The sequence below is a fragment of the Tupaia chinensis genome, unplaced genomic scaffold (genome assembly GCF_000334495.1).
Source record: "Tupaia chinensis unplaced genomic scaffold, TupChi_1.0 Scaffold141490_1, whole genome shotgun sequence".
Lineage (NCBI taxonomy): Eukaryota > Metazoa > Chordata > Mammalia > Scandentia > Tupaiidae > Tupaia > Tupaia belangeri.
The window spans coordinates 505,580-520,609 of record NW_006201352.1 but is presented as its reverse complement, the minus strand read 5'-3'; the positions used below and the strand labels follow the sequence as shown (position 1 = coordinate 520,609).

The 15,030-nt window shown below is 45.5% G+C and overlaps 1 protein-coding gene and 1 pseudogene across 1 annotated transcript in view; one reads left to right on the top strand and one right to left on the bottom strand.

The window, feature by feature from the left end:
• The window catches only part of SLC2A9 (solute carrier family 2 member 9), a 273,661-nt gene that overhangs the window by 87,399 nt on the left and 171,232 nt on the right, over positions 1-15,030 (bottom strand). The window contains exon 7 of the mRNA XM_014581981.2: positions 3,366-3,553. Within this exon, the coding sequence (XP_014437467.1) occupies positions 3,366-3,553 (188 nt within the window). The remainder of the gene's footprint in view (positions 1-3,365; positions 3,554-15,030) is intronic.
• On the top strand, positions 7,347-7,465 carry LOC114005058 (uncharacterized; annotated as a pseudogene).

The window sequence follows — 15,030 nt, the reverse complement described above, 5'->3', positions numbered from 1 at the left end:
TACACCAGCAAAGCTGAGTAACGAGAGACTGCATGCCCCGAGAAGCCTAGAATATGTATTCTCAGGGCAAGCCTTTGGCGTGCTGGTTAAAGCGCTGGACTCCCACATGGCCGACTGTGGTTCGAGTCTCGGACCTGATGGCTTACTTTCTCTCTCTTCCAGTCTGACTCTGGTCAAATAAAATAAATTAATTAATAGCATATGTTCTTTAAAAAACAAAAACCAAAAACCAAAAAAACCAAAGTGAGCAGGGTCAGCAGGTAGTATAGAGATTAAGGTGACTGGATCCCACATGTTACTCTTCACAGTTCGAGTCCTGGACCCAGCGGCCTGAAAATCATGCTGGGAACTTGTGCTCAAAATCCTATGAGGAGGGACCAGCAGTTAGCATAATGGCTATGTCCCTGGACTCCCACATAGTCGACCGCAGTTCGAGTCCTGGACCCGGTGGCTTAAACTCACGCAGGATGCGTGTGCATGCGTGCCCAAGATCCCGAGAGGAGAATGGAGGAGAAGGGATTGCCGCATGACCATCCCCCCTGGGGAGTGATTTCTCACTTTCTGTCTCTCTGTCTCTCTCTGTCTGTCTGGTGAGGAGAATGGAGGAGAAGGAATTGAGACATAGCGATTCTCCCTGGGGTGTGAGTTCTACTTTCTGTGTGTGTGTGTGTGTGTGTGTGTGTGTCCCTGGTGAACTCCCAGCATGATTTTTAGGCCGCTGGAGAGCGTACACACCCTGTAGCAAAACTGAAACAAAACAAAACAAAAACTAAGGGGAAAAAGCAAATCGTAAAGGGTGTTTAAAGTTTGGGTGCACATTATGTCTCTTCCATGGCCTCTCAGGGCAAGCGCGGCCAAGCCCAGGATGGTTCGGCTGTGAGGTTGGTATTTCCCACTGGCCAGCTTATGAGCCTTTGTACATAAGGAAGAGGTGGAAGAAGTAAGACTTGTCCCAGTGGTTGCCTAGAGATGACGTGGGGATACTCTGAGGGGGCGCTTTCTGCTTCGGATTTATGCACCCAGACTTTGGGGCCAGACAGCTGAGGCTCAAGTCCACTTTCCACTATTCCTGGCTGTGTGGACTTGGAAAAGCGTCTGTGTCTCTGCACATAGCACTGGGGCTGACTCATGTGGGGACAGACCCTAGCCCTCATTAGGTGCTAGATAAATATGTCCTTATCATTACAGCTAAGTGGACCTGGCCAGGAAGGGGACACAGTTGGCCCAGGACTCTCACTATGGGTTTGTGGTTGCACTGGCAGGTGAGCTGGGCCTCCAACTCTGGCCCAGCGTGCTTCGCTCTGTGTCAAGTGATGCACGCCAGCTGGGAGTACCATTCCTTGCATGCAGATAGAAGATTGTCAACACGAGGAGGGCACATGCTCCAAAGCTGAGACCTCCCTACTGCTTTGGGAGCAGATGAGCTGTTTTACTTCTATCATGTATTTATGCAGCGGGGCTTGCAGTTACACCCTAGTGGAATTTATAAAGTTATATAGGATATGCAAATAGGAAAATTATGTCCCGGTGGAGGGGAGAATTCTGTTTAGAAATGTCAGGGTTCTCAGTCTAAATGCCTCATTAAATACAGGTTTCCATATGTGGTGGTTTTTGAAACTCCAAGTGTGTTTGTTTTTTGTTTTTGCTTTTTTGTTTGCTTGTTTTGTTTTTTAGTTTAATTTTTTTTTTCTTGCTATAGGGTGCATGCACTTGCCAGAGAGAGATGGAAAGTGAGAAGCCCTCCAGGGAGATGGAGATACCATACCACAATACCTTCTCCTCCTCCATTCTTCTCTGGGGATTTTGGGCACACACACACACACACACACATGTGCCTGGTGTGATTTTCAAGCCACTGGGTCTGGAACTCAAACCATGGCAGCCATGTGGGAGTCTAGCACTTTAACCACCATGCCACCTGCTGACCCTTCAAGTGTTAGTTTTAAGAAATGAAACATTCTCTGTCTGCACTTCTCAGAAAAACAGGTGGCCATGAGACCAGTCAGCATAACTTTGGTCTTAGTAAGAGGACTTGCCCAACACTGCTCCCCAGGTTAAGTGGCGCTGTTGACCCGGGTGCCTTCTTATTCTGCTGACCTTAGCCAGACTGAGTAAAGAGAAACAAATGAGTAGCGGGATGGTCTTATTTTATTTGTTTTACTGAAAGTAGAACCAGGAGTTGTTGAAATGAGGCAAGACATTATGGTTATAACTTTCTAGGCTGTGGTTTTCCCTCTCTGGACAGGACTTCTTCCCTTTCTCTCAACCTCTGTGCCAACTTCCAGGAGATGCCAACTCTGTTCCCATGTAAATGCAGAGCTCTTTTATCTGGGTTCAGCCACGGCCTCGCCAGCTACGCGAGAGACTCGAGTCTCAGAGGGAGTTTGGATGCTTTGATGCAATCTCCTCCACGCAGCCCTGCCAGGTGTTGGCTGGCTGCTGCATACCTACAGAGGTGCGAGCTCGCTATCCCTGCAGGTATCCTGCTTCCCTCCAGGAGCAGCAACAGTGATGATCCGGGGTCTGCTTCCCTATTTCTCTCTCAGGAATTCTACCTTCCAGAGGCTTGAAGAGAGAAGGGATGGCTGTGTCCCTCAGAGGAGCTGGGAAGCCTCATGAGGAGACCTTCTCAGACTTCCCTGCCCACATCAGCTTGAGCCCAAGAAACTTGTATTTGAAACCTTGAGGTTTTCTCAGGCCAGCATGGCCAAGAGTACTGTTATTTACATCATCTGAACGTCTCTCACTGAGGACTTCCTAATTACCCATTTCATTAAGAAATGCAACTTTATACCTAAGGATAAAGAGTAGAATGATAGGCAGCATTTATTAAGGACAACTGTGCTGCCTGCTAAACTGAACACTGAATGGGCTATGTCTTTCAATATTACAACATCCCAGGAACCAGCAGTTAGCGTAATGGCTATGTCACTGGATTCCCACATAGTCGACTGCGGTTCGTGTCCCGGACCTGGTGGCTTAAAACTCACGTTGGGCGCGTGTGCGTGCGTGCCCAAGATCCCGAGAGGAGAATGGAGGAGAAGGGATTGCGGCGTGACCATCCCCCCGGGGGGGTGATTTCTCGCCTTCTGTCTCTATGTCTCTCTCTGTCTGTCTGGTGAGCACACACGCCCTATAGCGAAAATCTCCCCCCCCCAAAAAAAAATATTACGATATCCCATTCTACAGACAAAGAAAGTGAGCACCAGACAAGATACATGGTTGTTCACTGGCACAGAGTTCATGGAGGTGAGCAGAGCTGGGATTTGAACCGAGGCACCCAGGGCACAAGCTCCAAACTGCCCTAGCTTCTGGCCTCCCTCCCGTTCCTCCGTGCAGGAGGCCCAGCTTGGCCCGACACTCACCGCATTGAGTCCGCAGAGCTGGTAGCAGGCCATGGTGACAATCACAGTGATGACCTGCCAGCGGACGAAGGCAGCCCTCAGCAGCTCCAGGACGGACACCAAGCGGAGGTTCCTCTGCACCTGGCTCTCGGCCAGGACCTCCTCCATCTCCTGGGAGACATCTTCCTTGGCCAGGAACGTCTGAAGGGCTGCAAGCAAGGATAAGCAAGGGGTCTCAGCAAGGATTAGGATGTTCACCATGTGTAATGTTGGACCTCTCAGGGAAGGGTCTTATCACTCAGCACACCGCATCAGAGACGAAGCTGGCAGGGGCCTTTGAAACCATGGAGTCCAAAGCTCTTGTTTAAAAAATGGGAAAACAGAGGCATTTCACCTTAGCCTCTGTTGGGCCTCTGGGTTCAGTTCAGGGCTCTGAAGCCCTCTCCTAGCCAGGAACCCCGCTCCTATGAGCAGAGCTGGGATTTGAACCGAGGCACTAGGGCAGAAGCCCCAAATTGGACACCATTTGGACTCCATGGTTTCAAAGGCCCCTGACAGCTTCGTCTCTGATGAGGGGTGTTGAGTGATGAGACCAAGACCCCTATGTTAGCCAGGTAGGCAAGCACCCCATCCCCTTTGCTCGTCTCTGTCCCTTCTAACTTTTTTTCTCTTTTAAAAAAGCTTTTCCGCCATGCCTGTGCCTTCTCTTGTTAATTTCTTTCTTCTCCCCTGACCCAGGACAGAAAGCAGCTGGGCACCTTCACATTTGCCTTTGTTGGCCTTTCACGTGAAGCACTGCACGGTTTTCCATTGTTAACCCAATTTCATTTTCTGCAAAATGATTTCTTTTCTTTTTTTCCTTCTTTTTGTCTTTTTTCTCTCTTTCTTCTAGTACTTTCCTTCTTTTTTCTTTTTTTCTCCCTATTTCTATTGCCTACGTTGCTTTTCTTTTACCTTCGTTTTCTGTTTTACTGCTCAGCCCTTACCCACTGCCTAGAGACGATAAGGTATAGTAGCTAAACAGCTGACCATTGTGAGTTTTAGAGAATTCCTTGCAACTCACTGTAGTGGTTGCAAAAAGAGTGAAGTACTCCTTCCTAAATCTGATTGCAAAACTCCGCCAGGGATTCCCGCAGTGGAGGACACAGTAGAAGGGAGAAAATAACACCAAATCATTTCACAGTTGGGGAAACACATGAGCTCACAGTCACAGAATCCTTTTCCAACAAATTGCCCAAAAATGCATGCATCACCAAATGAGTAAAAATCAGAGAAGAACCTCAAGGATGAGAGAATCAAGTAGTACATCTCCAGCAAGGGAACACTGTAACCTGTCTCCAAGTAGGGAAATATTAGAGGATATTACCGAAATGTCAGAGAAAGAATTTAGAATGTTTATGGTAACAAAACTCTATGAGATGCAAGAGAAAAGAGACGTTGAGCTCCAAGAACTAAGGAGGTCCTTCCACGATATGAAAGAAGAATTGGACACCATAAAAAAGAATCAAATGGAACTGTTAGATATGAAGGCTGTAATACAGGAACTCAAAACCTCCTTTGAAAGTATCAAAAGCAGGTTAGACCATGCAGAAGATCATATTTCAAATGTAGAAGACAAAATCAATGACTTAGAAAAAATGATCAAAAATACTGAAAAAACAGCCAAGAAAACTGAGGAATACTAGATACCATGAAACACCCCAATATCTGAATAATTGGTATCCCAGAAGGTGAAGAAACTAATAAGGGCAGCAGAGACAAAGCTGGCAGGGGCCTTTGAAACCATGGAGTCCAAAGCTCTTGTTTAAAAAATGGGAAAACAGAGGCATCTTCACCTTAGCCTCTGTTGGGCCTCTGGGTTCAGTTCAGGGCTCTGAAGCCCTCTCCTAGCCAGGAACCCCGCTCCTATGAGCAGAGCTGGGATTTGAACCGAGGCACTAGGGCAGAAGCCCCAAATTGGACACCATTTGGACTCCATGGTTTCAAAGGCCCCTGACAGCTTCGTCTCTGATGAGGGGTGTTGAGTGATGAGACCAAGACCCCTATGTTAGCCAGGTAGGCAAGCACCCCATCCCCTTTGCTCGTCTCTGTCCCTTCTAACTTTTTTTCTCTTTTAAAAAAGCTTTTCCGCCATGCCTGTGCCTTCTCTTGTTAATTTCTTTCTTCTCCCCTGACCCAGGACAGAAAGCAGCTGGGCACCTTCACATTTGCCTTTGTTGGCCTTTCACGTGAAGCACTGCACGGTTTTCCATTGTTAACCCAATTTCATTTTCTGCAAAATGATTTCTTTTCTTTTTTTCCTTCTTTTTGTCTTTTTTCTCTCTTTCTTCTAGTACTTTCCTTCTTTTTTCTTTTTTTCTCCCTATTTCTATTGCCTACGTTGCTTTTCTTTTACCTTCGTTTTCTGTTTTACTGCTCAGCCCTTACCCACTGCCTAGAGACGATAAGGTATAGTAGCTAAACAGCTGACCATTGTGAGTTTTAGAGAATTCCTTGCAACTCACTGTAGTGGTTGCAAAAAGAGTGAAGTACTCCTTCCTAAATCTGATTGCAAAACTCCGCCAGGGATTCCCGCAGTGGAGGACACAGTAGAAGGGAGAAAATAACACCAAATCATTTCACAGTTGGGGAAACACATGAGCTCACAGTCACAGAATCCTTTTCCAACAAATTGCCCAAAAATGCATGCATCACCAAATGAGTAAAAATCAGAGAAGAACCTCAAGGATGAGAGAATCAAGTAGTACATCTCCAGCAAGGGAACACTGTAACCTGTCTCCAAGTAGGGAAATATTAGAGGATATTACCGAAATGTCAGAGAAAGAATTTAGAATGTTTATGGTAACAAAACTCTATGAGATGCAAGAGAAAAGAGACGTTGAGCTCCAAGAACTAAGGAGGTCCTTCCACGATATGAAAGAAGAATTGGACACCATAAAAAAGAATCAAATGGAACTGTTAGATATGAAGGCTGTAATACAGGAACTCAAAACCTCCTTTGAAAGTATCAAAAGCAGGTTAGACCATGCAGAAGATCATATTTCAAATGTAGAAGACAAAATCAATGACTTAGAAAAAATGATCAAAAATACTGAAAAAACAGCCAAGAAAACTGAGGAATACTAGATACCATGAAACACCCCAATATCTGAATAATTGGTATCCCAGAAGGTGAAGAAACTAATAAGGGCATTGATAATCTATTCTACGAAATTCTGGAAGAAAACTTTCCAAGTCTAAAGAGGCACTCAAACATCCAGATGCAAGAAATACAAAGAACTTTGAGTAGAATCAATCCAAGAAGATCCTCTCCATGCCACATCATAACCAGACTGACCGAAATCACAGATAGAGACAAGATACTAAGATTGGCAAGGGAGAAACATCAAATTACTTACAAAGGTTATTCCATCAGGCTAACACTGGATCTCTCATTGGATACAATGTGAGCAAGGATAGAATGGGGAAATACATTCAAAATGCTAAATGAAAAACAATTTCATCCAAGAATACTTTATGCAGCAAGATTATCCTTCATATGGGAAAAGAAAATAAAAACATTCTCACATAAAGAACCTGATAGAATTTACCAACTCCAGACCAGTTCTTCAAGAAATTCTGAAAGGAGTACTACACCAAGAAAATTAAATAGAGACAGACAGCAATAAGAAACAAAAACCAACAAGGAATATGGTCAACATTGAATGTAAATGGATTAAATTCTCCAATCAAGAGAAACAGACTGGCTGAATGGATTAAAAATCAGAAACTCTCCATCTGCTGCCTACAAGAAACCCATCTCATGTATGGGTTGAAAGTGAAGGGTTGAAAAAGCTATTCCATGCAAATGGAAACCAAAAAAAGAGCAGGAGTAGCTATACTGACTTTGGACAAAATAGACTTTATGACAAAAACCATAAGAAAAGACAAATAAAGGCATTATATAGTAGTAAAAGGACTAATTCACCAAGAAGATATAATGCTTATAAATATCTATGCACTGTCTATGGCCATATCACCCTGAACATGTCCAATCTTGTCTGATCTCAGAAGCTAAGCAGGGTTGGGCCTGGTTAGTACTTGGATGGGAGACTTCCTGAGAATACTGTGTGCTGTTGGCTTTAAAAAAAAAAATCTATGCACTGAACTCAGGAGCACCCAAATATGTAAAGGAAAGACTGCTAGATCTAAAAGGAAAGATAGATTGTAACTCAGTAATTGTTGGAAATCTCAATACCCCATTATCTCCTTCAGACAGGTCAACCAGATGAAAAACAAGCAAAGAGATTCAGGACCTAAATGATACCATAAGTCAAATGGACTTGATAGCTATAGCACTTCCACCCAAAAAAAAAAAAATTATTCTCAGCCCCACCTGGTACTTTCTCAAAGATTGATGACATGATAGGGCACAAAACCAGCCTTTACAGATTCAAAGGCATAGAAACTATATCCAGCATCTTCTCTGACCATGATGGAATTAAACTTGATATTAATTTCAGGAAAAACCCTCAAAAATACAAAAAAATGTAAAGAAAGTAATTCCATTTACCATAGCCATGAGAAGTATAAGATACTCAGGAATAAAACAAACTAAGGAAGTCAAAGACCTCTATAAGGAAAACTATGAAAACCTTAAAAAGGAAATTAAAAAGGACACTAAGAAGTGGAAGGACATCCCACGTTCCTGGATTGGGATAATTAATACAATTAAAATGGCAATCCTATCAAATCAAGCTACATATTTAATGTAATCCCTATAAAATTGCAATAATGTAATCCCTATAAAATTACAAGAAACATTCTTCACAGATCTAGAAAAGACAATCATAGAATTTGTCTGAAACCATAAAAGACCTTGTTTTGCTAAAGCCATCCTGCGCAAGAAGACTGGAGCAGGTGGTATCTCACTTTCTGACCCCAAAATATATTACAAAGCTGTGATAATCAAAACTGCATGGTATTAGCACAACAACAGACATGAGGACCAGTGGAACAGAGACCCCAGAAATAAATCCCAAAACATACAGCCAACTCATCTTTGACAAATGGTACCAGTCAATCCAGTGGGAAAAGGAAAACCTCTTCAGCAAATGGTGCTGGAAAAACTGGATTTCCACCTGCAGAAAGATGAATCTGAACCCCTATCTTTTACCATTAACAAAAATCTACTCCAAATGGAACAAAGATCTAAACCTAAGACTGCAAACTATAAAACTACTGGTAGAAAACACTTGGGAAACTCTGGGAGACTTTGGGGTAGGCAAAGACTTCTTGAGCAAAACCCCCAAAGCACAGGCAATAATCCCCAAAATAGGTGGGTGGAATTATATCAGATTAAGAAGTTTCTGCACAGCAAAGGACACCATAACTAGTGTAAATCGACAGCCTTCAGAATGGGAGAGAATTTTTTTAACTGTGTTTCAGATAAGGGACTGATAACCAGAATACACAGGGAACTCAAGCGGCTTACCTGGAAGAAAATGATTAATCCAACTAAAAGATGAGTTAATCTTAATCTTCACAGTCAAAAAGCATATGAAAAAATACTCAACATCCTTCATTGTAAGGGAGATGCAGACCAAAACCACAATGAGATACCACTTAATCCTAGTCAGAATGGCGAAGATTAAAAAAATTAGTTATGATAAGTGCTGGAGGGAATGTGATGAAAGGGGAACACTCCTATACTGTTAATGGGAATGTAAATTGGTCCAGCCACTGTGGAGAACCATATGGACGTTCCTCAAAGATCTTCAGATAGAACTACCATATGATATAGCAATTTCACTCTTGGGTATCTACCCAAAGGACAGGAGAATACTCAATTGGAAAAGTGCTTGCACATCTATATTCATTATAGCACTATTCATGATTGCTAAGATATGGAACCAACTCAAATGTCCACAAACAGATGCATGGTTTGAAACATTGTGGCACATTACTCCATGGAATACTATTCAGCCATAAAGACAACAAGGTCCTGGAATTTGGTAGAAAGTGGATGAATATGGAGGATTTGTTGCTGAGTGAAGCAAGTCAGGCTATGAGAGAGAGACATTGTATGTCTCCGCTTAACATATACTGACTTTCCGCACTCTGTGGTAGAGACTGAATGACTGGAGAACATAAATGCATTAAAAACTGTAATGAGCACTAGAGAACCAAAGTGAAAGAAGAGTGTGGGAGGGGAAGAGCCTAGGAAAGGAAATTTTGGGAAAAATAGAGAGGTAAGACACTTGTGGGAGGCAGAGAAGGCTTATTATCTGTTGATGAGGATGTGTATAGTATTCTCAACTGGGCTGGACTGAGGTGTACATCATGCTTGGTAAAGTCTCTTTATAATATAAATTATGTATAGCAACTGAATGTATGAATAATAATACTAATAATATATTAAAAATTGTGATAAAAAAAGGGAAAACAGGGCCTCAGAGAGATGCTGTGACTTGCCTGGGACCACCTAGTTATCTGGAAGAGGTCTGGAGAGAATCTGGGTCTCCTGATGGCCCCCTCAGCAAAGCAGATCACGCCCAGAGTTCAAAAGCATCTCTGCGCTGGGTGGTTGCACCCCATTTATCTTTGTGACTGCCCCTGGCTCCATGGCTGCTGTAATAATCGTGTAATGGCAGACCCATTAAACCTTGGCTCCCACATGGAGGCACTCTCTCAGTGCATGTTGGTTGAGCTTCTCCTGTTTACCAGGTCCTGTGTGCTCGTCCTCACAGGGGGTGTTCACAGGGTGGTTGATTGGTCACTGGAAGGAAGACTGAACCTAAGGACCTTGTAGGCCCTTTCCATGTGAAATACAGAAAATTTGAGTGGAAATAGTCTCGAAGAGTGAATCTTCCCAAATTAAAACTTATCCTTGAGATTTGTGATTTTTCTGGATTGAGTACTGTAAGTTTCTGGTTTCAGAGAAAACTTGTCATCTTTTTTTTTTCTTTTTTTTTTTTTTTAACCTTATTGTAAACCTCCACAGGTGTGTGCTCGAAGGTGGGCTGACTGATTAAACTCCTGAGATCATGATAATCAGATTGCAAGAGACACCGAGAACGCAGATTAAACCATTAAACCATCCAATGCCCTGACACTTCTTTCTCCTACAGGGAAGGGTAGCTGTCATGACAGCTCCTGTGCACAGTTTTTGCCAGGCGTACGGGGCAGTGTCCTTGAAAACACTGCTCTGTGCCCCAGGGCCTGTGAGATCTCTTCTCTTAGCAGGAAAAACAAACAAACAAACACAGAAACAAATAAACAAAAGATCATTAACTTATTTCAAAATCTCCAAGAAGTGAACACAGGAAGGCTTCATTCCAACAGAGCACGGAAAGCCGCTTCAAAAAGTGTCCTTTGTGAGCTGCGATTTTGTACTTCTTCCAGCATTAACAGGAAATGAGAGAAGTGGCTAAATGAATAACACTTCTGCATCATACGCTAAACCACAGTATTTCTACTATGTCCTCAAAATTAAAAATGTAACATCCATGAAATAAAAGAAGAGTTTTGGGAGTAGGATCATATTTTTTTCTTCCTCGACATACATATTTTTCATTATGAAATAAGAAGAACTCTATAATCCTCCTGCCCCTCTTTTTACCACAATACAATGCTCAGCTGGTATCAGAATTTCCTGGAATCAAAATCTTTTTTCTTCTTAAAAGTTCTAATCTTGGGACCAGCAGTTAGCGTAATGGCTATGTCGCTGGACTCCCACATAGTCGACCACGGTTCAAATCCTGGACCTGGTGGCTTAAACTCACGCCGGGCACGTGTGCGTGCGTGCCCAAGATGCCGAGAGGAGAATGGAGGAGAAGGGACTGCGGTGTGACCATCCCCCCCCGGGGGATGATTTCTTGCTTTCTGTCTCTCTGTCTCTGTCTGTCTGTCTGGCGAGCGCACATACCCTATAGCAAAAACCTCTCCAAAAAAAAAGTTCTAATCTTCTCTTAGAGCAAAGTTCCAATGACAGTGCAATGTACATGTGCATAATTGTTTGTACTTGCCCCATGAGCTTCTTACAAGTTATTATGACTGGGTAGGAAGAGTGTCTTGTGGGACCAGCAGATGGCGTAATGGCTATGTCGCTGAACTCCCATGTAGTCAACTGTGGTTTGAGTCCCAGACCCGGTGGCTTAAACTCATGCCAGGCACGTGTGTGTGTGTGTCCAAGATCCCGAGAGGAGGACGGAGGAGAAGGGATTGTGATGTGGCCATCCTCCCTGGGGTGTGATTTCTCGCTTTCTGTCTCTCTGTCTCTCTCTGTCTTTCTGATGAGTGCATACACCCTATAGCAAAAACCTCTCCAAAAAAAGAAAAAAAAGAAAGATAAAGAAAAACAAAACAAAAAGGAAAGGAAGGGTGCTTTGTGTGACTAGATGGTGGACAGGGAGGCGTGCTCAGGTCCCAGCCCCAGCTCTTAGCCTGGTCGTGGCCAGAACTCTGAAGCACAGGTGCAGCCATTGGAGTACCCCCCCGTGCACGGCTGAGCCAGGGGGTGACACAGCACGCCAGTGGGGACTGCCGTCAGGAACAAGTGCTGCCCACTGGCCGAGCTGAGGCGAGCAGAGACTCTGCCAAGAGCACTGCAGCCTGATGGGGCCCCTCCTGGTTCTGCTCCTGTCCTTGTCCTTTCCCATGTGTCGGTCCCCACTGAGACGTCTGTGCTCCCAGCTCATTCTAAAATCTGCCTCCTGACTGAGTGCTTGGCAGGCAAAGCCACCCACCAACCTGGCTCCTTCCACCTTCTGAAGTGCCGAGCTGCTTTGCTTCTTTTTACCTTCCCTGCACCACTGGCCCACACGCTCCGGGTCCAGTCTTCTTACACCCAGTTTACACGTTTTTCTTTTTTTTTAAAGTTTTATTTTATTTTATTTCTTTTATACATTCAATCACTATACATCGCTTAGCTTGTAAAGTGAGTTTTCCAACATGAATACACTTCCCACCAGTCCAGCTGAGGTACTATGCACGTTATCATCAACAGATAGTGACCCATGTCTACGTCCCATAATAATAAATAATGTGAAAAAAATTAAAAAAAAATAAAATAAAATATAAGAAAAAGAAATGTCTCTCCTCCCACTCTCCTCTTAATAAATAATGTGAAAAAAATTAAAAAAAAATAAAATAAAATATAAGAAAAAGAAATGTCTCTCCTCCCACTCTCCTCTTCCCACCCGTTTTTCTCCTTAATGTCTCTCCTCACACTCTCCTCCTCCCACCCGCCTCCCACACTGTACCTGGCTTCCATAACCATTTTCCATTTTTCTATTTCTGCTCACACTGTGGCCATAAACCTGCTCTCCATGCTGCAGCATCAGCTGATGTCTCACCATCTCAGTTTTCTGCTCACCAGGCTTCCAGGCTCTCTGCACAGAGTGAAGTCCAGGCTCTGTGCCCGACTCCGAGCTCCTGGTCAGTGGCCGCTCCTGCTGCCTCCATCCCGTGTGTGTCTCTCTGGAACTTGCGAACTGCTCATCTTTCCTGCACGCACGCTTTCTTGGTTCTCTGCACTTGGCTGTGGGGTTCCTTCTGCCCGGAGTGCGCGTCCTGCTCTTCCTTGCTTGGCTGTCTCCTCCTCAGTTTTCAGGGTCCTCCCCTGTGGATGGAGGGCTGCCCAGCTTCCCTGAGCTCCTATGTTCTTGCACTTGCCCCCTCACTGCACTGTCCTTGGAACTTCATCTTTCCACTTGCTCCAGGGAGGGCTGCATTCCTGTGCCTGGCTGAGAACAGGTGCCAAGCTGGCGTTTGCTGATCTGAGTTGAACTAACCCAGTAAGCAAGGCCAATCCCATTCCCACAGCAGGGTTCTCCTCCTCGGCACAGATGAGATCTCGGAGAACAGGGAGCAGAGCCAGGTGGGCTGTCCTGGACAGTGTGGGGTGTTCGTCAGTGTCCCTGGCCTCTACCCACCAGATCTTAGTAGCACATCCTTGGTTATGACAACCAAAAATGTCCCCAGGCTCAGCCACAGCAGTGCATCACTGTGTGGTACTGGAGCCTCACAGGAAGGTCCCAGGTTTAGACCCCAGGTCACCTGAGCATGCCAGGCTGGCTGGAAGGCTGGGGTGGATTGTGGAGTTTTAGACCCTGTCAAAGGTTCCTTCCTGCTTGAAATAATTAAATAAGCTTGCAAAAATGTCTTCAGACATTGCCAAGCATCTCTTGGGGTTGGGGAGAGCTAAAGAGTTCTAGGCTCCTGGAGGGTCTCGTTCCAACACATGAGCCCTCCTACATGCTGCTGGAGCCTGCCTGGGGCTGCCCTCTAGTTCTCTGGTTGCACAGTAAGTCTGTCCCCAGGACCCCCCTCTCTGTTTGTGATCACTCCTGATCCTTCAGGGATTCTGTTTGGGCATGTGCTTTTTCTGGACACAAATATCCTTCTGAAGACAGCGCACGGTAAATAGGCTGATCTGGAGTCTTGCAGGTACCAGTGAGGGAGGGGGCTTTTTAGGGAAGGAGGACTCCCAGCAGGGAGCTGAAAGACTGACTCTCAGCCAAAGCAAGAGACATCACTCAGCACACTTAGCCCATTCCTCTATCTGGAATGCCTTCGCCGTTCTCTGTCTGGCTACCCACCTCATTGTTTAAACTTCAGCTCTAACACCACTTCCTCTAGGAAGTCTTCCCTGATTGTCCCCTGATGGGAAGTCATGGAAGGAGCAGGCCAAAGAAGGCTTTGAGTGTTTGCATGAAGATGAAGTTCCTGCCCATGAGGTCAGGCAGATTGGGGTGAGAAGTCAATATTTCTAAGAGCCCCGGTGCCAGACCTTGGGCTTGGAGCAGGTATATGGCAGAGAAAAACCCATATAGCCCTGGTCCCATGACCCAGCGTCATTAAATTACACCAACAAAGAGCAAAGAGCAGGGCTTGCTGCTCTGAGTGGCCGGTCTGTCCCTCACGCTGTCACAGGTATGAGGAGCCACCCTGTCTCTTGTACGTGCTGACGGCTACCTCTGGGCCCCTCTGTCTGCCCCTCTGTGACACAGCATGTGCTCAGCCACCAGCAGTTGCCACCGCAGGAGCAGCCCCCAGCTAGTGACAAAACAAAGCCAGACGACACCCAGTTTCCTCGTGGACACTCTCCGCAGGGTCTACCCTGGTCAGCCATTGCCCACAGCTGCAACCTGCTCACTGAGGACCCCGTCGCCTCCTTCACTGCCCTGTCCCACTTCCCAGCTGGGCAAGTGCTGCTTCGGGGGTTGCCTTTCACATAAACTAGCCCTTCTCAAAACCTCGACTCAGGCTTTGTTTGGGGCAACCAATGACAATTGCAAAGTCACCTAAACTAGATGCCTTTTGGCCACACCACCCAGACAGCGCCTTCTCTGCCTGATCTATCTGATCTAGCCCTTGAGCCGTCTTCTTAATTGTGAGTCATGTGCTCTCCTCTGCCTAGGCCCAGGGCCTGCCTTAGTTCATGCCTCGACACCTTGTCCCCGGGATCTGTCCTGCAAGGTGATCAGGCCACGCTCCTGCACCAGCCTTCACTGTCTTGCTCCCACCAGGGCTCAGGTCCAGTTCTAGCTGTGGGGCAGGTCCTGCAATGGCTGCATCTCCTCCCTCCTCCCTGGCTGTTCTGGTTGCTGCCTGGAGGAGTCCGACCCTGCAAACGTGCCCCTGTATCTTGCACATGCTGCTCCTTCTGCCCTGAAACCCTACCACCTGTTGCCTGCCTAGACAC